Genomic DNA, 25626 nt, shown 5'->3' with positions numbered 1-25626 from the left:
GTACCATCTAGTGATTTAGAGTGTCTGGTACCATCTAGTGATTTAGAGTGTCTGGAACAATCTAGTGATTTAGAGTGTCTGGTACCATCTACTGATTTAGAGTGTCTGGTACCATCCTGTGATTTAGAGTGTCTGGTACCATCTAGTGATTTAGAGTGTCTGGTACCATCAAGTGATTTAGAGTGTCTGGTACCATCAAGTGATTTAGAGTGTCTGGTACCATCTAGTGATTTAGTCAGTCTCTGGTGCCATCCTGTGATTTAGAGTGTCTGGTACCATCCTGTGATTTAGAGTGTCTGGAACCATCTAGTGATTTAGAGTGTCTAGTACCATCTAGTGATTTAGAGTGTCTGGTACCATCTAGTGATTTAGAGTGTCTGGTGCCATCTAGTGATTTAGAGTGTCTGGTGCCATCTAGTGATTTAGTCGGTCTCTGGTACCATCTAGTGATTTAGCCAGTCTCTGGTACCATCCTGTGATTTAGAGTGTCTGGTACCATCTAGTGATTTAGTGTCTGGTGCCATCTAGTGATTTAGTCAGTGTCTGGTGCCATCTAGTGATTTAGTCAGTCTCTGGTACCATCTAGTGATTTAGTCAGTCTCTGGTACCATCTAGTGATTTAGTCAGTCTCTGGTACCATCTAGTGATTTAGAGTGTCTGGTACCATCTAGTGATTTAGAGTGTCTGGTACCATCTAGTGATTTAGTCAGTGTCTGGTACCATCTAGTGATTTAGAGTGTCTGGTGCCATCTAGTGATTTAGAGTGTCTGGTGCCTTCTAGTGATTTAGAGTGTCTGGTACCATCTAGTGATTTAGAGTGTCTGGTACCATCTAGTGATTTAGTGTCTGGTACCATCCTGTGATTTAGAGTGTCTGGTACCATCTAGTCAGTCTCTGGTACCATCTAGTGATTTAGTCAGTCTCTGGTACCATCTAGTGATTTAGAGTGTCTGGTACCATCTAGTGATTTAGTCAGTGTCTGGTACCATCTAGTGATTTAGTCAGTGTCTGGTACCATCTAGTGATTTAGAGTGTCTGATACCATCTAGTGATTTAGAGTGTATGGTACCATCCTGTGATTTAATCAGTCTCCTGTACCATCCCGTGATTTAGACGGTACCAGATACTGTCTAAATCACTAGATGGTGCCAAATACCATCTAGTGGTAGAGACAGTCTCTGGTACCACCTAGTGGTAGAGGCAGTCTCTGGTACCATCTAGTGGTAGAGACAGTCTCTGGTACCATCTAGTGGTAGAGACAGTCTCTGGTACCATCTAGTGGTAGAGGCAGTCTCTGTTACCTGTCTAGTGATTTCGAGTCTCTGGTACCATCTAGTGATTCAGTCAGTCTCTGGTACCATCTAGTGATTAAGGCAGTCTCTGTTACCCGTCTGGTGATTCAGTCAGTCTCTGTTACCCGTCTAGTGATTAAGGCAGTCTCTGTTACCCATCTAGTGATTAAGGCAGTATCTGGTACCATATAGTGATTTAGGCAGTCTCTGGTGCCATCCCTTGATTTAGACCATCTCTGATTCCATCTAGCGGTTTAGACAGAAGGTACCAGACATCTAGTGAATTCGATGGTCACGTGTCCCTCTTGTTTTCAAGTGTTTATTAAAGAAAATGATTTAGTTTCATGTAAAGTTTGTAGGAAGAGTGTCTGGACAAGACTGATGTCCGTCAGCATGCTCTGCTAATGTACTTTATAGTATCAGGTCATTGTATCCCTTTGTAGTTTATACGGTGATATATATATGCAAGTATTGTATTGGGAAACAATTTCACTACAATACCTTATCCAGCTCAGTAGTGTCCTAGCAGCAGCAGCAGCTTAAAAAACAAAAACTCATCATGGATGTGTGGTTCAGCACGTCTCGCTCAGAGCCACCATGTCACCAGCGTGTGCCGTGCCAGGGCTTTCCTGGCCAGGTGACTCAACAAAAGGCTCTGATCTGATTTAGACATCAAATGTAATTGGATGGAGGCCGACAAGAGGGAATACAACTGTGGTGCTACCAGCTGGTCTGGATCTAGATAACAGAACTGTGACTGGGGAGGGTGGGGGGGGGGTGATGCTACTGCTAACAGTGGTTGTTTGGAAGCAACGGAGGTGGCTTGGTGAGTAGCTTCACTTTACCCAGACACCCCAAGACTTGTTTTAGATCGATGTGTTAATGTTCAGCGGGCTAACAGTCTTGTGGCACCAGGATTCATTATCTGACCTTTGTAATACTGTCTAAAACTACACTGACCACGAGGGGGTGAAAGTAAGAAAATACCATAGGTAGAGAGAATCATGAGAACTTTACATGGCTTTTAAATCATGTTCATACAACAACAACAACAAAGTCAATTATTCAAAGGGTAGCCTAGTGGTTAGAGTGTAGAGGCGGCAGGTAGCCTAGTGGTTAGAGTGTAGAGGCGGCAGGTAGGCTAGTGGTTAGAGTGTAGAGGCGGCAGGTAGCCTAGTGGTTAGAGTGTAGAGGCGGCAGGTAGGCTAGTGGTTAGAGTGTAGAGGTGGCAGGTAGCCTAGTGGTTAGAGTGTTGGACTAGTAACCAGCAGGTAGTCTAGTGGTTAGAGGCAGGTAGCCTAGTGGTTAGAGCGTTGGACTAGTAACCAGCAGGTAGCCTAGTGGTTAGAGGGTTGGACTAGTAACCAGCAGGTAGCCTAGTGGTTAGAGTGTTGGCCTAGTAACCAGCAGGTAGCCTAGTGGTTAGAGTGTTGGACTAGTAAGGTTGCAAGTTCAAACCCCCGAGCTGACAAGGTACAAATTATGTCGTTCTGCCCCTGAACAAGGCAGTTAACCCACTGTTCCTAGACCAGTTAACCCACTGTTAACTAGGCTGTCATTGAAAATAATGACTTGCCTGGTTAAATAAAAGGTAGGAAGAGAAAAAAAAAGAAAGTAATATAACCATACCAATCAAACACACATTATCTTCACAGGTCAAAACACAAAGCAATTCTTTCACTGAGCAAACTAAAACAGCACACGCCCAAAATAACTAATTCAACAGAACAGCAAACTTAGAATTATAAAATAATTCAGTCCTTACACAGGTTTTTGGGAAAGTCCAAATGGTACCGTATTCCCTATATAGTGCACTACTTTAGACCAAGGCCCTATAGGGAATAGGGTGCACTACTTTAGACCAAGGCCCTATAGGGAATAGGGTGCACTACTTTAGACCAAGGCACTATAGGGAATAGGGTTCCATAGGGCCTTGGTCTAAAGTAGTGCACTATATAGGGAATAGTGCTCCATAGGGCCATGGTCTAAAGTAGTACACTATATAGGGAATAGTGCTCCATAGGGCCTTGGTCTAAAGTAGTGCACTATATAGGGAATAGGGTGCCATGTGGGACATTAAGATCACTAGATAGACAAGCTGGACTGTCAGCACCCTGGGAACGGTCATCATGTTCTCTTGATCGCGTCGTCGATCTCTGACATCTGGTCCTTCAGCTGGGTCCACTGCTCCGGGTTTAAGGAGATACCTGGAGGAAAATGAAAAAAAAATCAACAAAACTACACTAATAAAAAAACAGCCACAATAAAGACATTAGTCTTTCAGTTTTATACAAAACTTCCGGAGACACACAGAGGGGTTCGAGCACAATCAAATGTATTATAAAGCCCTTCGTACATCAGCTGATATCTCAAAGTGCTGTACAGAAACCCAGCCTAAAACACCAAACAGCAAGCAATGCAGGTGTAGAAGCACGGTGGCTAGGAAAAACTCCCTAGAAAGACCAAAACATAGGAAGAAACCTAGAGAGGAACCAGGCTATGAGGGGTGGCCAGTCCTCTTCTGGCTGTGCCGGGTGGAGATTATAAACCTAGAGAGGAACCAGGCTATGAGGGGTGGCCAGTCCTCTTCTGGCTGTGCCGGGTGGAGATTATAAACCTAGAGAGGAACCAGGCTATGAGGGGTGGCCAGTCCTCTTCTGGCTGTGCCGGGTGGAGATTATAAACCTAGAGAGGAACCAGGCTATGAGGGGTGGCCAGTCCTCTTCTGGCTGTGCCGGGTGGAGATTATAAACCTAGAGAGGAACCAGGCTATGAGGGGTGGCCAGTCCTCTTCTGGCTGTGCCGGGTGGAGACTATAAACCTAGAGAGGAACCAGGCTATGAGGGGTGGCCAGTCCTCTTCTGGCTGTGCTGGGTGGAGATTATAAACCTAGAGAGGAACCAGGCTGTGAGGGGTGGCCAGTCCTCTTCTGGCTGTACCGGGTGGAGATTATAACAGAACATAGCCATGGTACAATTACAGAAGAGGATGACTAGGACAATTGTAATAAACGGGCTTGAATATCTGTGTCACAGACAGGATGTTGGCATGTACAGTACCTCGGCGGCCTATTAAAATGACAACGGTTCAGTTTCCACGACTACCATTTGAAGTGAGGGACAGCAGTTCTCGTACCTTTTTTGCCAGGCTTCATTTCCCCGTCCTGGTTCATCCAGTACTCTCTGATGTCAACTAAACACTTCCCTTTGAACTCCCTCACGCTGACGTATCGCATTCTCCCAATCTGGAACACACAAAACAGACCAATCAAGCTCACTCTTTTCTTCCCGAGGGACATGTGTTGCCCTATTGCTACCTTTTATGTGGCGCGACTGGCTAGTAATGTTGTCAAGCTAGAAGTCACGTGTGTGTTTTTGCGAAGGGGCAAAGGGCTCAGCTCAGTTGTACAGACAGTGAGTCGAGACAGGGACGACACTACACTGCTAAGTAGGAACAGTGATGACATCACATCTAAGTCCGACCCTGTAGCTGTAGCAGCATTATCCGCGTCTGTAACAGTCCGACAATGTAGCCATAACAGCATAATCTGAGTCTGTAACAGTCCGATAATGTAGCTGTAGCAGCATTACCTGCGTCTAACAGTCCGATAATGTAGCGCCTGTAACGGTCCGATAATGTAGCCATAGCAGCATTACCTGCGTCTGTAACAGTCCGATAATGTAGCCGTAGCAGCATTACCTGCGTCTGTAACAGTCCGATAATGTAGCGACTGTAACAGTCTGATAATGTAGCCGTAGCAGCATTACATGCGTCTGTAACAGTCCGATAATGTAGCCGTAGCAGCATTACCTGCGTCTGTAACAGTCCGATAATGTAGCTGTAGCAGCATTACCTGCGTCTGTAACAGTCCGATAATGTAGCGCCTGTAACGGTCCGATAATGTAGCCATAGCAGCATTACCTGCGTCTGTAACAGTCTGATAATGTAGCCATAGCAGCATTACCTGCGTCTGTAACAGTCCGATAATGTAGCGCCTGTAACGGTCCGATAATGTAGCCATAGCAGCATTACCTGCGACTGTAACAGTCTGATAATGTAGCCGTAGCAGCATTACCTGCGTCTGTAACCCAGAGATGACTAACCTGGAACATGCCAGCCTCCGTTTTGCTGTCTGCAGCCTTAGAGGACCCTCCTGCGCCAGGTCGAGAGCCCTCTCCACTCAGCTTCGGTTTCTTGGCCTCGGGCTTCTCTGGTGGAGCACTGGCCTTCTTTCTCTTGGCCTGAAACACATGTCCAGTTAAGGAGGAGGGCTTCGGTAGTCACAGCACAGGACACCATTTGTTTCATCTCAACCCCCCCCCCCCCCCTTTCCCAAGACACACACCTTGGTCTTCTCCACCTCACTGTCAGAGTCACTGCCCGATGTGGATGACACCACTTCCCTTGATTTGGGCATTCTGCCAGGAAACAAGGACATCGCCATTAGAGTAGCAGCCATGTGATGTTCAACACTGCCACCAGGTATCCACATAGAGTACGGTGTATACCAACACTAAACACTTCATAGACACAGTGGTCTATAGCAGTATAGTTTGTAATGGCCGTCAGTACATTACAGACTTATCAATCATATGACCTACCAAAAGGTTTGGGTTTTCATGGCATAGGAAGTAGTTAAAAGTTCCCTTGCCTTGTTACTGCAGGTGAAAGCTTCAATCCCGACTAACCTCTATTAATGACCCAAGGCTCGTATTTCTGTGTGTTATTATATTATAATTAGATTACTCGTAGGTGAAATAGCTTTTTAAAAATGTCCTAACACGTTAACTAGCTAGTTAACGCGAATATAACTTAACAACTCAACACATGCACGAATTACCAGCTAGCTAGAGAACTAACGTTAGTTACCGACTGCCACCTCTCTTGCAGTTAACTAGCCAAAGACTTGAGCAGGTGTGTCTGTGCATTGTCATTTCTTGACCCGGTACAAAAAGACAATTTACCTGTTTTTTTTGTTATGAATAAGGATCAGTTGATACAGGCAAGCAGTTGATACAGGCAGGCAGTATGGAGAGATGCTAAAGATTTGTGGTTGGTTAATTTAGCAAGCGAGGTCCGGAAGCTTGTGCTTTTGATTAGCGCGAACCGATGCAATTCTGGGAAATGTAGTTTCACTGTTTCCGAAGGACGGACGGACGCATTGACTCTGAATGGTCACACTCACATCATGTATCTGCACCATAATGAATATATAAACAGTCAACATAATATATATATTTTGGTATTTTTATTTTAATCATATTTGGATACATTTTTATGTATGTAGTGCAGTTGCATATTACAGAATATAATTGATTAAAATACAGACTCTATTGTCAATTTGAATACAACTTGTCTTCTGCCTTTCCCCAACACCCCCAGACAGAGACTAGGACTTAAACTAACAACATTCTGGCTGCTGAACCACCTATTTAGCTGACTGATCAGTTAAAACAATGTCTTGGTTCAAACCTTAGTTCCCTGAGCTCCACTGAGCTAAAAGCCTTGGCACTCATCAAATGAGTTCATGAGTTAGACTTAACTCACTTTTGACCGCCACCTCACAGAGACCCATCAAATTCACAGCACTAATGTGACCAAGAGGGTTTGAAAAACGGTTGGTGCGTTCAGTTTCGATACAACGTTTGCTACAGTGCGTGATGGTTTGTACTAAAGATACGTTTCCCCAAAACTGTTCTTCAGCCGCTGGTGAGGTATTTGATACCATTCCACTGACTCCGCTCCAGACATTACCACGAGCCCGTCCTCCCCAATTAAGGTGCCACCAACCTCCTGTGCTGTACATATCATTCTTAGCTGATCTCAGCTCAGCTCCATACCCCCCCCCCCCCCCCCCCGCAGCTTACTTGCCTAAGCCTCCCCAGTTTCTCCTTCACCCAAATCCAGATAGATGTTCTGAAAGAGCTGCAAAACCTGGACCCGTACAAATCAGCTGGGCTAGACAATCTGGACCCTCTCTTTCTAAAATGATTCGTTGCCATTTTTGCAACCCCTGTTACTAGTCTGTTCAACCTCTCTTTTGTATCGTCTGAGATCCCTAAAGATTGTAAAGCTGCTGCGGTCATCCCCCACTTCAAAGGGGGTGACACTCTAGACCCAAACTGTTACGGACCTATATCCATCCTGCCCTGCCTTTCTGAAGTCTTCGAAAGCCAAGTTAATAAACAGGTCACTGACCATTTCGAATCCCACTGTACCTTCTCCGCTATGCAATCTGGTTTCAGAGCTGGTCATGGGTGCACCTCAGCCACGCTCAAGGTCCTAAACGATATCTTAACCGCCATTGATAAACGACAGTACCGTGCAGCCGTCTTCATCGACCTGGCCAAGGCTTTCGACTCTGTCAATCACCGTATCCTTATCGGCAGACTCAACAGCCTTGGTTTCTGAAATGACCAACTACTTCTCAGACAGGGTTCAGTGTGTCAAATCAGAGGGCCTGTTGTCCAGACCTCTGGCAGTCTCTATGGGGGCACCACAGGGTTCAATTCTCGGGCCGAATCTTTTCTCTGAACATATCAACAATGTCGCTCTTGCTGCGGGTGATTCCCTGATCCACCTCTACGCAGACGACACCATTCTGTACACATCTGGCACTTCTTTGGACACTGTGTTAACTAACCTCCAAACGAGCTTCACTGCCATACAACACTCCTTCTGTGGCCTCCAACTGCTCTTAAACGCTAGTAAAACCAAATGCATGCTTTTCAACAGTTCACTGCCTACACCTACCCGCCCGACTAGCATCACTATTCTGGGCAGTTCTGACTTAAACTACAAATACCTAGGTGTCTGGCAAGACTGTTAACTCTCCTTCCAGACTCATATTAAACATCTCCAATCCAAAATCAAATCTAGAATTGGCTTCCTATTTCGCAACAAAGTCTCCTTCATTCACGCCACCAAACATACCCTCGTAAAACTGACTATCCTACCGATCCTCCACTTCGGCGATGTCATTTACAAAATAGCTTCCAGTACTCTGCTCAGCAAACTGGATGCAGTCTATCACAGTGCCATCCATTTGGTCACCAAAGCCCATTATACCACCCACCACTGCGACCTGTATGCTCTAGTCGGCTGTCCCTCGCTACATATTCATCGCCAGACCCACTGGCTCTAGGTCATCTATAAGTCTATGCTAGGTAAAGCTCCGCCTTACCTCAGCTCACTGGTCACGATAGCAACACCCACCCGTAGCACGCGCTTCAGCAGGTATATCTCACTGGTCATCCCCAAAGCCAACACGTACTTTGGTCGCCATTCCTTCCAGTTTTCTGCTGCTATTGACTGGAACGAATTTCAAAAATCACTGAAGCTGGAGACTCATATCTCGCTCACTAGCTTTAAGCACCAGCTGTTAGAGCAGCTCACAGATTACTGCACCTGTACACAGCCCATAAATAGCCCATCCAACTACCTCATCCCCATATTGTATTTATTTAATTTATTTTTTGCTCCTTTGCATCCCAGTATTTCTACTTGCACATTAATCTTCTGCACATCTATCACTCCAGTGTTTATTTGCTAAATTGTAATTATTTCACCACTATGGCCTATTTATTGCCTTACCTCCCTTATCTTACTACATTTGCACACACTGTATATAGACTTTTCTATTGTGTTATTGACTGTACGTTTGTTTATTGCATGTGTAACTCTGTGTTGTTGTTTTTGTCACACTGCTTTGCTTTATCTTGGCCAGGGTCGCAGTTGTAAATGAGAACTTGTTCTCAACTGGCCTACCTGGTTAAATAGAGGTGAAAAAAATAAAATAAAGTGCCACCAACCTCCTGTGCATATCATTCTGAGCTGATCTTGTGTAAATGTTCCTGCTGTTGTTTACCAAACATTTCCCTGTTAGTCTACACCTGTTGTTTACCAAGCATTTCGCTGTTAGTCTAAACCTGTTGTTTACCAAGCATTTCGCTGTTAGTCTACACCTGTTGTTTACCAAGCATTTCCCTGTTAGTCTACACCTGTTGTTTACCAAACATTTCCCTGTTAGTCTACACCTGTTGCTTACCTAGCATGTTTTGAGCACACACCACACAGTCTCCCTCTGTGCCACCATAATCACACCGCTCTTCAACCCCAGGTTTCCTGCTATTCACATTAATCATTCAAATGTTATTTTATAAAGCCCTTTTTTATATATTTTTACATCAGAAGTTGTCACGAACGGGATTCACAGATACCCAGCCTAAAACCCCAAAGAACAAGTGTAACAGTATAACTTTAGACCGTCCCCTTGCCCATACCCGGGCGCGAACCAGGGACCCTCTGCACACAACAACAGTCACCCACGAAACATCGTTACCCATCGCTCCACAAAAGAGCAAGTGACGTCACCGATTGAAACACTATTTAGCGCTGCACCACCGCTTACTAAACTAGCGTTTCACATCCGTTACACAAGCAACGCAGAGGCAGAAGTACAGTGGCTAGGAAAATATCCCACTGAGCTAAATCCGTCTTCTGCTCTCTGGCAAGGTTAATCATCATCATGCATGGCTTCGAACCACCTATGTCATAAAAGCATCTGCTATGGCATATTATACTACTCTAAGAGAAAAATATAACAAATGAATGGTGTTACTTTCCTTGTAACAGTTACTTAGACCCAACGCATACAGACACATTTCCTATAAAGAGTCTATGATTTGATATAATTGTGTGGCACAGTCATCTGACCTTGAGGAAAACAAATGATTCGGCCTAGTAAGAACTACAATTCCCATCGTGTCCGTGTGTACAGCGCATGTGCGGATCCATTTCCTGGTCCGACCTTCTCATATAAATACCATACGCAGGGTTATGAGTCAGAGTTCGTAGTCTGAGAAACACGAACCAATGATTCCCATATGTCCAGTGGTCTCCTTCACCTATGGTGAGTAAATCTTTATGAAAAACAAATACATACATTTAAAAACTATTCATTATTTATCATGTTTACGAGGAAAGCTTGGTTTTGGGTCGGTGGGTCTTGGATTGAGGAGCTCTCTTTGCGCTAATGCGGGGGTATAGCTGTTAACTAGCTAGCCAACCAGTACTAGCCTACCGTTTACCCTCAATATATCTATTCTGCAGTGCCCAGCCGGCTAGGTGAAGATGCTAAAATGGCTACCGGCAACTACTTTGGATTTACCCACGGTGCTGCCGCGCAGTACAGGTAAGAAACGACGCATTGGGAGATGCGATCCATCACCGTACGAGACCAATTTACTGTCAGTTCAGATACCCCCCAACCCATAGTTAGGTTGCTATTGTTTCAGGTTGGGGGAGGGGGTGATAATAGTAAGTATTCTGCGGAGCTGATATCTGCCAGTGGCTGGCCAGTTAATTAAGAACAAGGGTCTTTTATTCTCATTGACGAGGATTTCGAGAGGTATCGATTCTCGAGTGAATTGTAAGTTTCTCACGTCTCCTACGTTACAGCCGGAGGTTACACATGACACTCGTTCAACAGTAGCTACAGATTGTACTACTCTGTTATAACGATATTCGGTACTTTTTTCCGGTACTAGAACATAAATTGTTACTTCTGTGAAATGTCTTTACGTTATGTACTGATTGAGTGGATCAAGTCTGCCTAGTAATTTGTCCGAATCTTCTGAAGGGGGTTAGTAAGCAACGTGTATGTAAATCCTGGATTGCTGATGCTTTGTATTGGACATGAGAGGATTTGAAGGCCAATGGTCAGCCATATTGGCACTGTCCCGTAGGAGCAGTCATCCATAGTGATGAATGAAATCCTACACTATTACAATTTATAAATATTTCAAGGATAAAAAATTAACATGTATTTTTGTCGTGAGGATGGTAACATTGGTCATCAAAAAAAAGTATACTTTTAAGGAAAATGTTTTTAGGTATCTTGTGTTTTTAACTCACATAATTAAACATTTATTATTATTTTACTTTTTATTTCAACAAGGAACATAGAATGAGACCAAGGTGTCTTTTACAGCGGGGCCCTGCATATACATGTTTACACATATACAGTTTAGGTCCAATGATTTTAAGAAACTACACAAGACAAATAAAACCATCACAGATAACACAAAAACATACAGCAACAGATTACATTTTACACGTAGGTTATTCCCCTAACAGCACAAGAACTTGCATTACCCAAAACAGTTACAAGCAACACGAAAATAAAAATCCTCCAATAAATATTTAAAATGGGCGACAGGGGGACAAGAGTCTCAGGTTTAAGTTTAGTCTGCAGGCTCTTCCATAGGCAAGGAGCATAACAGGAAAAGGCCAGCCATACCCAACTCTGTGGAGATCGCATGGGCCTCAAGTGGAATCCATGCTTGAGACCTGGTTTTAGGAATTTTAATATTGATGACCGACGATAAATAAGAAGGTAGCTTATTCAGAATTATTCTTTATAGACAAACACTAGAGCATGTTGTTCTCGTCTCACAGACAGCGAAGTCCAACCCACATTTTGATATAATACACAGTGCTGAGTTCTGTAGCTAGCACCCATAATAAACCTGGAACAATAAGGTGTCTAATTGAATAAATGTGTTAAAATGAATGTAGACATTAATAAATGCATTTCTATAGCTTCCCCATCATTCTAAACAATATTTTTGGGAGTGCCAATATGGAGGCAGCCTGGTCTCATTGACTAGATGTAACATAGTAAACGTGATTCCGGGACACTCGTAATTAGTATGATGTTACGTTTTGGTATGGTTACTTAAGGCAGAAACCCAGGGTGGGTGAATGGATGGGTGTATATACTGAATGTCTAGTGAGTTAAAATCTTATCATGCACAACTTTAATATTTTAGCTAATTAGCCATTTTTCAACCACGAGCAACTACTTAGCATGTTCAGATAACAGTTAAGTTAACTCCTAAAAGTAACCCTAGCCTAGCTAGAAATCATAACATATGTTATTGGTTACATACACATGGTTAGTAGATGTTAATGCGAGTGTAGCGAAATGCTTGTGCTTCTAGTTCCGACAATGCAGTAATAACCAACAAGTAATCTAGCTAACAATTCCAAAACTACTACCTTATAGACACAAGTGTAAAGGGATAAAGAATATGTACATAAAGATATATGAATGAGTGATGGTACAGAGCGGCATAGGCAAGATACAGTAGATGGTATTGAGTGCAGTATATACATATGAGATGAGTATGTAAACAAAGTGGCATAGTTAAAGTGGCTAGTGATACATGTATTACATAAAGATGCAGTGATGATATAGAGTACAGTATATACATATGAGATGAATAATGTAGGGTATGTAAACATTATATTAGGCGCTCAGCACACTCTGTGTGGGTGGACCATTTCAGTTTGTCAGTGACGTGTATGCCGAGGAACTTTAAAACGTTCCACCTTATCCACTGCTGTCCTGTCCGTGGATAGGGGGTGCTCCCTCCACGATCATCTGTTTTGTTGACGTTGAGTGGGACGTTGTTTTCCTGACACCACACTCCGAGTGCCTCATCTCCTCCCTGTAGGCTGTCTTGTTGGTAATCAAGCCCACTACTGTTGTGTCATCTGTAAACTTGATGGAGTTGGTGTGCTTGGCCACACAGTCATGGGTGAACAGGGAGTACAGGAGGGGGCTGAGCACACACCCTTGTGGAGCCCCAGTGTTGAGTATCAGCAAATTGGAGATGTTTCCTACCTTTACCACCTGCGGTCAGCCAGTCAGGAAGTCCAGGATCCAGTTGCACAGAGCCCGGTTCAGACCCAGGTCCTCGAGCTTGATGATAAGCTTGGAGGGTACTATGGTGTTGAATGCTGAGCTAAAGTCAATGAACAGCATTCTTACGTAGGTAATCCTCTTGTCCAGGTGGGATGATGCAATCGCCATCCACAAGCTTCCCACAACACAGTTGAAGTTTACATACACCTTAGCCAAATACATTTAAACTCAGTTCACAATTCCTGACATTTGATCCTGGTAAAAAAAATCTTAGGTCAGTTAGGATCACCACTTTATTTTAAGAATGTGAAATGTCAGAATAATAGTAGAGAGAATTATTTATTTTGGCTTTTAATTCTTTCATTACATTCCCAGTGGGTCAGAAGCTTACACTCAATTAGTATTTGGTAGCATTGCCTTTAAATTGTTTAACTTGGGTCAAACGTTTCAGGTAGCCTTCCACAAGCTTCCCACAATAAGTTGGGTGAATTTTGGCCCATTCCCCCTGACAGCTGGTGTAACTGAGTCAGGTTTGTAGGCTTCCTTGCTCGCAAACGCTTTTTCAGTTCTGCTCACACATTTTCTATAGGATTGCGGTCAGGGCTTTGTGATGGCCACTCCAATACCTTGACTTTGTTGTCCTTAAGCCATTTTGCCACAACTTTGGAAGCAGGATTGGGGTCATTGTCCATTTGGAAGACCCATTTGCGACCAAGCTTTAACTTCCTGTCTGATGTCTTGGGATGTTACTTCAATATATCCTCATCATTTTCCTACCTCATGATGCCATTTATTTTGTGAAGTGCACCAGTCCCTCCTGCAGCAAAGCACCCCCACAACATGATGCTGCCACCCCCGTGCTTCACGGTTGGGATGGTGTTCTTCGGCTTGCAAGCCTCCCCCTTTTTCCTCCAAACATAACGATGGTCATTATGGCCAAACAGTTCTATTTTTGTTTCATCAGACCAGAGGATGTTTTTCCAAAAGTATGATCTTTGTCCCCATGTGCAGTTGCAAACTGTAGACTGGCTTATGGCGGTTTTGGAGCAGTGGCTTCTTCCTTGCTGAGCGGCCTTTCAGGTTATGTCGATATAGGACTCGTTTTACTGTGGATGAAGATACTTTTGTACCTGTTTCCTCCAGCATCTTCACAAGGTCCTTTGCTGCTGTTCTGGGATTGATTTGCACTTTTCACACTAAAGTACATTCATCTCTAGGAGACGGAAGACGTCTCCTTCCTGAGCTGTATGATGGCTGCGTGGTCCCATGGTGTTTATTTGCGTACTATTGTTTGTACAGAAGGTAGGCCTTGAAATACCAGAAGTACCGAATACCAGAAATACCTATCAGAAGCTTCTAAAGCCATGACATAATTTTCTGGATTTTTCCAAGCTGTTTAAAGGCACAGTCAACTTGGTGTATGTAAACTTCTGACCCACTGGAATTGTGATACAGTGAAATAATCTGTCTGTAAACAATTGTTGGAAAAATGGCTTGTGTCATGCACAAAGTAGATGTCCTAACTGACTTGCTGAAACTATAGTTTGTTAATTAACAAGAAATTTGTGGAGTGGTTGAAAAATGAGTTTTAATGACTCCAACTTAAGTATGTATTACTAGTGAAAAAAATGACATGTTAATTAGTGGGTGATTTCATAACCAAAGTGGGTGGACAAATTTGATAGTGGTAAATGCCTAGTCTCCCTTATGGTTCAGGTGGGGACGGACAGATGCCGGCAGATCCATCCGCAGCCGATATTAATTTAGAATGGAAAATGGATGTGTGTATGCAACATGTTAGTGCCTACCTGGTTAAATAAAGGTGAAATAAAAAAAAACATGTCAGTGCATTGATTTGTTCCTCTAATCAAACCCACTCGTTCAGAGTTGTTTCAAATTAAAACGTGTTGTCTCGGCGCCCGAGAATATCTATTCTGAACAAAAATATACATGTGGTGGGTCCCATGTTTTTGAGGAGCTGAAATTATAAAAAATACCAGGAATGTTCCATGCACACGGTGTATTTCTCTTAAATTGTGCACAAATTTGTTTTACATCCCTTTTTTAGTTAGCGTTTCTCCTTCGCCAAGATAATCCGTCCACCTGACAGGTGTGGCATATCAAGAAGCTGATTTAAACAGCATGATCATTACACAGGTGCACCTTGTGATGGGGACAATTTTAAAGGCCAGTTTAAAGTGCTGTTTTGTCACACAACTCCACAGATGTTTCAAGTTGAGGGAGCGTGCAATTGGCATGCTCACTGCAGCAATGTACGCCAGCGATTTCTCTACCACAAGCTACCTCCAACATCGTTTTTTTTTAGATAATTTGGCAGTATGTCCAACTGGCCACAACCACAGACCACGGCAGCCCAGGACTTCAACATCTGACTTCTACACTTGCTGGATTGTCTGAGACCAGCCACCCGTACAGCTAATGACACTGGGTTTGCACAACTGAAGAATTTCTGCACAAACTGTCTCAGGGAAGCTCATCTGCTCGTCATCCTTCTCAGGGTCTTGCCAATGAAGAGGAGTGGGAAAACATTTCACAATCGACAGCCTGATCTGCTCTGTGAAGGAGATGTGTCTCGCTGCATGAGGCAAATGGTCACACCAGATACTGACTGGTTTTCTGATCCACGCCCCCTACCTTGTTGTTTAGGCATCTGTGACCAACCGAAGCATATCTATATTCAGTAATGTGAAATCCATATTGGGTCTGAATTGGTTTAATTTCCTTATTTGAATTAACTCAGTAAGTCTTTGAAATTGTTTTGTTTAAGTGTAGATTTTGAAAGATGCACACCCCCAGTTTACCTCATATATCCTGATATAAAGTGTTCTAGACCGACCAGTATGGCCATACCGTCTATTGGTTTAAATTTATTTTTATAGCCACCCTGGAGTGCAAGGTCATTGTTTTAAAAGCGCTATGAAATGTGAGTAATTCTCCAGGGATCAGAATTATAGTTATGACATGTTCCTACACAATTTACTGATTCTTACATGCGGGCCCACTGAGAGAACAGACTTCCACCAAATTTACCATTTTCATGATTTATGTTTCTGGCATTCTCTTTTTGACATTTCATTCAATGAGAATAGCCTCTTTTTTAGTGGAGTTGCCGTATCATTTTTAGCTTATCAAATCAGACGGCAAGTTATTCAGCTGACGGCCAACTTCTTTGCGTGCAGTTTGACTTGCGTGAGATGTTTACCTAGCGTGACAGCTGAAAATATCTATTTGACACAATGTGTTTTACAGTAACTAAGCGATTTCGCTATCTTGCTGTCACCCACTAAGCTAGGTACTTGTCATATTTTCCTCTAAAAGTAAACTGTAAACATCTCCATGTTATATGGCCACCTTGAATTGAGTTTAGATCCACTACTGCCCTGAATTGGGTTTAGATCTACTTTAATGCCCTGAATTGGGTTGCCCTGAATTGGGTTTAGATCCACTTTAATGCCCTGAATTGGGTTTAGATCCACTTTACTGCCCTGAATTGGGTTTAGATCCACTTTAATGCCCTGAATTGGGTTTAGATCCACTTTAATGCCCTGAATTGGGTTTAGATCCACTTTAATGCCTTGAATTTTGTCCCCCTGGTGTAATGTTTCAGTTCATGTTAAAAGGCTGAATGATTCCCAAATGGATGAGATTTTTCCTTTTTATTTTTAGTCCTGCCTTTTAAAAAAAAAAAAAAAAATCAGTCATTTTGGCATTTCAGATGGAGACGCGCACAATAACCTCTCTCACTATTACACTTTGGGGTGGATCACCCTGCCAATCGGCGAAGAGGAGTGAAACTGATAGGACTGACACACGGGCCAAGTGGATAGATGGTCTCATGCAGGGAATGAGAACCAGGAATTGAGCACCACAGCCAGAAATTGATTGGTGCCTATGCTTCGATACCCATCTAGATATGGATTTGATACATATTTCACTTTTTGTTCTCAATTCATATTTGAATCTGATGGTGTTCAGGAGCTGAGCTGCATCGGTCTCCTGTGTGTGCATCCTTCGGTGTATCCTAATGCCTTTTGAGTCCAGTCTGAAATCCACAGAGAAATGATTTAATACTTCACTTTACACCTCATATTTTTTTTGAATTGTGCTATGGAGTAGAAAAACCACGAGTCCAACTGCACGTGAATGCTGTTTAGCTTATTCATTGATGGAAATACCAGTCAATAGAAATGCATTTGACCAGTCATGCTTATCGGTCAATAGGTTACTTTTGTATAATTTAGTGGAATTAAATTGCTGTGTGGATTTTCGTTAGGCTTCGATAAACGACTGTGAACTGAATCTCAGCGGCGCCCCAGCCCCTCTGACAGCGGCTCTGCCCCTCTGACAGCGGCTCTGCCCCTCTGACAGCGGCTCTGCGCTGCTGTATTGAAAGTTCTGCTTTTTATAAGCCCAATCATTGCGCAACAATTCTGAATGCAATTGTGTGTTAGTTCATTAAATCATTTTTATTTCTCAATTGAAGCGCGGTTCCCATTCACCATTAAAGTGCATAGGCAATGATAGGTAGGCTTTAGTGCATCACACCACTTTGCAATGAGCTGAAGGCAGTATGTGTTTTGAAAAGTGTATTCAGAACCCTTCACTTTTTCCACATTTTGTTACTACCTTATTCTAAAATGGATTTGAATAGTTTTCTCATCAATCTACACAAAATTCCCCATAATGAAAAAGCGAAAACAGGTTTTTAGAAATTTTTGTAAAGGTATTAAAAATAAAACACTTATTTACATAAGTATTCAGACCCCTTGCTCTGAGATTCAGGTGCATTTTGTTTCCATTGAACTTTTTACAACTTGATTGAGGTCCAACTGGGGTAAATTCAATTGATTGAACATGGGTTATGAAAGGCACACACCTGTCTATATAAAGGTCCCACAGTTGACAGTGCACGTCAGAGCGAAAACCAACCCATGAGGTCAAAGGAATTGTCCCTTGAGCTCCGAGACAGGACTGTGTTGAGGCACAGATCTGGGGAAGGGTACCAACAAATGTCGGCCGCATTGAAGATCCCCAAGAACACAGTGGCATCCATCATTCTTAGAAGAATTCTTAGAAGTTTGGAGACAAGACTCTTCCCAGTCAAACTGAGCAAATAGGGGAGAATGGCCTTGGTCAGGGAGGTGATGGTCACTCTGAAAGAGCTCCAGACTTCCTCTGTAGAGATGGATGTCCTTCTGGAAGGTTCTCCCATCTCTGCAGCACTCCACCAATCAGGCCTTTATGGTAGAGGCCAGACAGAAGCCACCCCTCAGTAAAAGGCACATGACAGCCCGCTTGGAGTTAGCCAAAAAGCACCTAAAGGAGAAACAAGATTCTCTTGTCTGATGAAACCTAGATGTGACGTTTGGCATTCAAGCCAAAGAGTTCAATCTGGAGGAAACCAGGAACCGCTCAACACCGGCCAATACCATCCCTACGGTGAAGCGTTGTGGCAAAATTGCTAGCCAGGGTTCGTGCAGATAACCAAGAATTTACAACTTTCAGATGAGACTGAATTAAGATGACGATTGATATTGACGTAAAATATTACTAGGTCTTTAAGAGTTTATTTCGGAAGATAACAGCTCTATAAATATTATTTTGTGGTGCCCGACTCTCTAATTACATTTACGTGATTGGCTCAATCAGGTGATATTAATTACGGAGAAATTATTTTATAGAATAGCATGACATATCACTCAATCCGGCATAGCCAAAGACACGACAGCAGTATGCATTAGGGCAGGTAGCGTTATCCTCGAATCCGCCAGACCCAGATCTGTCCGTCGGACTGCAAGATGGTGAAGCGTGATTCATCACTCCAGACAACGCGTTTCCACTGCTCCAAATGGCGGCAAGCTTTACACCACTCCAGCCGGCGCTTGGCTTTGAGCATGGTGATCTTAGGTTTGTGTGCGGCTGCTCGGACATGGAAAACCATTTCATGAAGCTCCCGACGAACAGTTCTTGTGCTGATGTTGCTTCCAGGGGCAGTTTGCAACCGAGGACAGACTTTGTGCATCAGCACTCGGCTGTTCATCCTGTTCTTTTGAGCTTGTGTGGCCTACCACTTCACAACTGAGCCATTGTTGCTCCTAGACGTTTCCACTTCACAATAATGTCACAATTGACTGGGGCAGCTCTAGCAGGACAGAAATTTGACGAACTGATTTGTTTAAAGGTGGCATCCTATGATGGTGAGCTCTTAAGGCCGTTCTACTGCCAATGTTTGTCTATGGAGATTGCATGACTGTGAGCTTGTGTTTTTATACACCTGTCAGCAAACTTGTGTGGCTGAAATAGCCAAACCTACACATTTTGAAGGGGTGTCCACATACTATTTGTGTGTATGAATTGCCACAATGATGATCTTCAAATGTATGCATTTCATTGTCTCTGCTGCTCTGGACACTTCAGAGTAAAGAAACCAATGTGTCATGTAAACTGACCTATCAGTTGGTAGGGTTTCAGACCTGTCCGTCAATCACAGTGGGTGGGACTTTGAAGGAAGTTTATCGATTTACATTTTGAGGCAAAAAAACTAAGGGGTTCTGTCTATGGATTTCCTGTTGAGAAACCATATAGAATTGCAGGAAAAATTGTTTTAAAAATGCATACACAGATTATGCACCGCCACTTTTATATGACGTCAGTCGTACTAAACAGACGGGTGTGGTTGGAGAATGAAGCAGGTGTTAAACATGGGCTTTGAATAGACCTCTGTGATGGATATAGGATAGACTTCATTCAGTTCCGCACCTTTTTATATATAAACCTAGTCCACGCTCGCTGTTCGCTCATCAAAGCACAGTAAAATAGCCTTGGCGCCCAACTCAGTGGCTGTATAGGCCTATGAATCATGCAAAAGACAATGAGTGTGCCACAAAAACAACGTGGATTTCAACTCATTACCACTTACATGAGACATGTAAATTCACTCACCGAAGACGATGATGAAGCATAAAGCTCTGTGAAAATAAATTTGACTGCGGGCAACCACAGCGTACAACAAATAACACTGGTACCGAGGAGGCTGGGCAGACTGACAAACCAGCTCTTCTTCCCCATGTCATCGCTGGCTTTGACTGACAGGTGCCTGTCCTATCAATAGATCACTAGAAGATGCGTATTGTTCATTCTAGCGGGAGAAGGGTTAAACAGACTTTTCTGACACAGCGAATTGAAACTAAAATGTAAAAGGATAATTTAATTTATGAAGTGGAAAAAGAAGCTCCCAGTGAGTCTGATTGGTCGTTTTAGCCGTCGTCTGCGTTTTTATGGACCGCAGACATGACCTGCAATCAGAACTCTGGCCTATTGGCACGCAGCCGTTAACACTGCCCTCTTTTTTCTCCAGTCAGCAGCCGGGCGCGGTGGCCTACACCCACCCTACCACCGTGGCCAGCTACACAGTACACCAGGCACCGGTGGCTGCCCACACCGTGGCAGCAGCCTACGCTCCCACCGCTGCCACGGTTGCTGTAGCCAGGCCCGCCCCAGTTGCCGTGGCAGCCGCAGCCACCGCCGCAGCCTACGGCGGGTACCAGCCGGCGCACGCCACCGCAGACTACGGCTACGCACAACGCCAGCCGGACGTCCCACCCCCGCCTCCCCCGGTCACCTCCCAGAACTACCAGGTGGGTTACCAGGTAACTAACTGCCCAACTCTGTTTTTAATTCAACACACTGTTTTGAGTTTTCATGACATTTTTAGGCTAAAGCGTTCTGAAATGTACCCTGGGAAAATGTACCCTGGGTAATAACAAACAAGGAAACGGCTGGTGAAGATATAGCGAATAGACTGCTTTCCCCTTTAAGATCCTTTTCTTTTTCAGAAGCGTTGCGAAGGCTCCCCATTTCAGTACTTATTTTGGAGTGTCTACTCGGTTTTTAGGCTTAAGTATTTATTTTTTCTCCAGACCGATTTTGAATGTGTTGGACATCAGATATTAATTTAAAGTCTGTTCCCAGATTCTGTTTGGTTTTTAATCACAGAACAGCTGAATTTTTTTTGGGGGGGGGGGGGGGGTCTTTAAACTGCAGCTGGTGATCATCTTTACCCAGTACTGCTGTCAGCTGTGATCAAAACTTCTTGCAATGTCTTCAATTAGGTCTAGCATAGCAAGTATAACGAGCGTAGCATTAGCTAGCTACACATTTTGAGAGAAGGTTAGAGAATCAGGATGCTGTACTGAATCACCTTGTTTCACATCTTTTATGTTTAGATTAATAATAATAATAATAATAATAATAATAATAATAATAATAATAATAATAATAATAAATATGGGAGGTGAAATAATTTTGTTTTTCCCTGACAACTCCCCTGTGCTCTCCTCATTCAGGACTCCTACTCCTACGTACGGTCTACGGCCCCGGCGGTAACCTACGACCCTAAGCAGTACTACCAGCAGCCCGTAGCTAGCGCTGCGGTAGCCGTACAGCCCCAACCCACGGCCGAGTCCTACTACCAGACCGCCTCCCTTAACACCTCCTGGGACACCCCGTGGAAGAAATCCCTACCAGGTGATGGCGACTTTACACTTTTGCTACATATTCCTTTTTTTGGGACATTCGATTAGATTGACATAATCTCTCTCGTCTTTTAATAATCTCATCGTATAGGCCAGGGGTCTCCAACATTTTCTGGCATGAGAGAGACTTTTTATTTTTGTATTTTCAAATGGGCACAGTCTTCTCCTCTACCCTACAACTCTTTCCCCGCGGTCCTTGGTGTAAAATGTGTTTTCTGTCAATATATTTGGTAAAATAATAGTTAATAATTAACTCTAAGACCCCATAACATTATATTTATTTCTGTTTTTTTACTCTCTGTATTAATTATTCACCGACCAAACAATGAAATGAATGACTCCGAACAATGTCAATGCTTAAATCACAACCAAAGAGGGGTGGGGGGTGGGGTGTGTGAATGTAAATTCCCCTTTTTAATTTTAACAAGAGAAATGTGTTGGTCCTGTTAGGACTGATGCTGCACGTCAATACACACTTAGCCAAACAATCGACGCCCAATTCATACAAATAATACTCATATAGTGCTGTCAGTTTAAATTTAAAAGTTTTGGGCGGGAAAGTCGGTTTCCCCACATGACTGCTGTCATTAGCATTGTTAACTGGTTATATACAGAGGGACAGATGCCGCCACCTGACAGACCAGGGCAGTAGTGCTGGAAAGTCATTGGTAGATATTGTGTTATGTTTGGCTTTTTTATTTATTTTTTAAGCCAATTGTGGCTAACCAGGGGTGGGATCATATCGATGTGTCTGATTGGATAGTAGCTGGGATCTTTGTTTATGACAGTTTGCGACGGAACGCATATAAAAAATCTATATCTATGTTTTAGAATTGGCGAGATTCTCATAGGTGGGCTGGTAGTTACTAGATCAGCCTGTTGGGGACCTCCGTTGTGGACACTAGATCAGCCTGTTGTGGACACTAGCCTGTTGGGGACCTCTGTTGTGGACACTAGATCAGCCTGTTGGGGACCTCTGTTGGGGACACTAGATCTGCCTGTTGGGGACACTAGATCTGCCTGTTGGGGACACTAGATCTGCCTGTTGGGGACACTAGATCTGCCTGTTGGGGACACTAGATCTGCCTGTTGGGGACACTAGATCTGCCTGTTGGGGACACTAGATCTGCCTGTTGGGGACACTAGATCTGCCTGTTGGGGACACTAGATCTGCCTGTTGGGGACACTAGATCTGCCTGTTGGGGACACTAGATCTGCCTGTTGGGGACCTCTGGTGTAGACACTTAAAAAATATATATTTGTATAATTTTTTTTATTCATTAGTGTTGAATGTGAACTATTGAACTTGCATTATTATCTACACTGTCATCACGCACAGACTTATCTGCAAAAAGTCAATATGATGGAAACATATCTGTTGGGAAAATGTACCTGTTTTTTAAAATTTTATTTATATTTACACGGAAACCGTGCAAATATTCACGTCTCTGCTTCTGCAGCTTCTAAAACAGGCTACACCCAGACAAGTCTGGCCCCCTACACCCAGACCCAGCAGACCAGGCAGGTGACGGCCATCAAGCCTGCTGTGCCCTCCACCTTCTCCATCTACCCGGTCTCCTCCACCGTTCAGCCCGTAGCCGCCGCCTCTGTGGTCCCCTCCTACTCCCAGAGCCCCACCTACTCCACCAACGCAGTCACGTACTCTGGTAAGCACGACTTGCAAGCCGTAACCAGCATGCACTACCTGCCAACTACCTACTCCACCAACGCAGTCACGTACTCCCAGAGCCCCACGTATAGTACCAACCCCGTTGCCTACCCTGGTAAGCTTTCAAATACACCTAGGGGTTGTAAAATTGGGCACATCTCCCCCACCCCTCCAAATTCCCTCCCAGGATTCCAGAAATCGCGGTTGGAGTATTCCTAGAGTCTGAAGGAGGAAGTCCTCCAACCAAGATTTCTGGAAAACCTCTCTGAATTTTGGGATTGTTACTGTAATTTTGTAATTAACTTCACCACTGCCTACCCAACTGTCTGACTTCTGGCCTGCCTGTCCTAAACCCCTCCTCTCCTCTTATCCCTGTTGTCCTCTCCTCTTATCCCTGTTGTCCTCTTATCCCTGGTGTGTCCTCTTATCCCTGGTGTCCCCTCGTCTTATCCCTGGTGTGTCCTCTTATCCCTGGTGTGTCCTCGTCTTATCCCTGGTGTCCTCTTATCCCTGGTGTCCTTCTCTCCTCTTATCCCTGTTGTCCTTCTCTCCTCTTATCCCTGTTGTCCTTCTCTCCTCTTATCCCTGTTGTCCTTCTCTCCTCTTATCCCTGTTGTCCTTCTCTCCTCTTATCCCTGTTGTCCTCTCCTCCTCTTATCCCTGTTGTCCTCTTATCAATGCCCCCCCCCCAAGGCACCTCGTATTCTGGCTACGAAGCTGCGGTGTACTCTGCTGCCTCTACCTACTACCAGCAACAGCAGCAGCAGCAGAAACAGGCGGTGGCGGCTGTCGCAGCTTCAGCAGCCTGGACAGGCAGCTCCTTCACCAAGAAACCTCCCTTCCAGGTCATATTTCTATTAGTGGTTGATTACTGTTTTAAGGATATATGTTTTTGGTATCTTAACTGCTGTTATTGTTAAGATTCAAATTAATTATTTACCCCCCCCCCCCCCCCCTTCCAGAGCAAGCAGCTGAAACCAAAGCAGCCCCCCAAACCACCACAGATCCACTACTGTGACGTCTGCAAGATCAGCTGTGCAGGACCCCAGGTGAGGTTAGAGAACACCTCTAGCCAGGACCCCAGGTGAGCTTAGAGAACACCTCTAGCCGGGACCCCAGGTGAGGTTAGAGAACACCTCTAGCCGGGACCCCAGGTGAGGTTAGAGAACACCTCTAGCCGGGACCCCAGGTGAGGTTAGAGAACACCTCTAGCCGGGACCCCAGGTGAGGTTAGAGAACACCTCTAGCCGGGACCCCAGGTGAGCTTAGAGAACACCTCTAGCCAGGACCCCAGGTGAGCTTAGAGAACACCTCTAGCCAGGACCCCAGGTGAGCTTAGAGAACACCTCTAGCCAGGACCCCAGGTGAGCTTAGAGAACACCTCTGGCCAGGACCCCCGGGGGTGAGGTTAGAGAGCACCTCTGGCCGGGACCCCCGGGGGTGAGGTTAGAGAGCACCTCTGTCCCTCTAGCTATAATTTACCTTAACGTATCATTATTTAGTTACATTGTCTCAATGGGGCCACTGGGCTAGAAATAGGAGCTAAGTTCAATGGTCAGGTCCCTCTGAGGGAGTTGTCGGCTTAATGTCCAAACGCCATTCTGTAACAGTGGATTTAAAGTGAGCTAAAATAAATCCAGCTACTTCTTTCTGAGTGTTCCAACTCCTTTCTACCTCAAACTTAGTCTTTTTTGGGGGGTTTTCTTAGTAAGCCCTTGATGATTTTTGTCATTGTTGAACACACCCCTCCTTTCCATTGTGTGCTGAAGCGCGAAGGTCCACCTGAACTCTGAGCTAAAAAAAAAACGATCTAGAGAACATGATTTTTACATGTCTCCCCGACCTCCCACCCAGACCTACAAGGAGCACCTGGAGGGCCAGAAGCACAAGAAGAAGGAGGTGGCCCTGAAAGTCTCCCAGAGCAGCAGCAGCAGTAGTAGTGGAGGTGGAGGAGGCTCAGCCCGGGGGACTCAGAACCAGCTCCGCTGTGAGCTCTGTGACATCTCCTGCACCGGGGCAGATGCATATGCTGCACACATCCGAGGAGCCAAGCACCAGAAGGTAGGCTACCTGCTTTTAAAAAATAAAAAAAAATGCTTGTATGAAGCAGTTGTCACAATGCTTTACATTTTCACATGGACCCAGAGAATCAGACTCTGAGGGGAGTTCCACAATTACAGAGTCTTAGCTTTACTTAGACACCAACAATACCAGACAGCTATCTGCTTAATGGGTCAACAACTCTTATCAAATACTTCCAGACCTCAGGGCCAGTCTGGGGGGGGGGGGGGGGGGGGGGGGCTTAGGGGAGAAGGATACCACATGCTGTTTGGTCACCCAATGAGCACTCGATCTATGACTGCATCACTCATCCGGTCATCGGTTTCAACCAGTGGTTGC

The 25626-nt window shown here is 44.3% G+C and overlaps 2 protein-coding genes across 14 annotated transcripts in view; one reads left to right on the top strand and one right to left on the bottom strand.

Annotated features, from left to right (window-relative positions):
- Positions 1-2285: 2285 nt before the first annotated feature.
- Positions 2286-6486, bottom strand: LOC110536489 (activated RNA polymerase II transcriptional coactivator p15). Of its 2 annotated transcripts, none has more exons than XM_021622260.3 (5): positions 6257-6486; positions 5638-5710; positions 5396-5533; positions 4428-4536; positions 2286-3499 (listed from the first exon to the last, which is right to left on the bottom strand). In XM_021622260.3, exons 2-5 carry the CDS (start codon positions 5707-5709, stop codon positions 3420-3422), a joined length of 399 nt encoding a protein of 132 aa, XP_021477935.2. In that variant the 5' UTR covers position 5710; positions 6257-6486; the 3' UTR covers positions 2286-3419. The 2 variants fall into 2 exon arrangements, with proteins under 2 accessions (XP_021477935.2, XP_090047401.1); XM_090191275.1 differs by lacking the exon at positions 6257-6486 and adding an exon at positions 5894-6215.
- A 3635-nt stretch (positions 6487-10121) lies between these two features.
- The window catches only part of LOC110536490 (zinc finger RNA-binding protein), a 35642-nt gene continuing 20137 nt past the window's right edge, over positions 10122-25626 (top strand). For 5 of the 12 annotated variants that reach the window (XR_016484733.1, XR_016484732.1, XM_090191269.1 and 2 more), the window contains exons 1-8: positions 10122-10203; positions 10404-10485; positions 20381-20660; positions 21369-21549; positions 23018-23224; positions 23920-24071; positions 24189-24275; positions 25081-25287. Coding sequence is in view for 9 of the 12 variants with exons in the window: in XM_090191269.1 (XP_090047395.1) it covers positions 10167-10203; positions 10404-10485; positions 20381-20660; positions 21369-21549; positions 23018-23224; positions 23920-24071; positions 24189-24275; positions 25081-25287 (1233 nt within the window). In the remaining 3 variants the exon portion in view is untranslated. Of the gene's footprint in view, positions 10204-10403; positions 10486-20380; positions 20673-21368; positions 21550-23017; positions 23225-23919; positions 24072-24188; positions 24276-25080; positions 25288-25626 lie in introns of all 12 variants that reach the window. The other 7 variants (XR_016484734.1, XM_090191273.1, XM_090191271.1 and 4 more) reach the window with 3 other exon arrangements.

The sequence above is a fragment of the Oncorhynchus mykiss genome, chromosome 11 (genome assembly GCF_057628025.1).
Source record: "Oncorhynchus mykiss isolate SJ-2025 chromosome 11, ASM5762802v1, whole genome shotgun sequence".
Lineage (NCBI taxonomy): Eukaryota > Metazoa > Chordata > Actinopteri > Salmoniformes > Salmonidae > Oncorhynchus > Oncorhynchus mykiss.
This window is presented reverse-complemented; position numbering and strand designations above follow the sequence as displayed.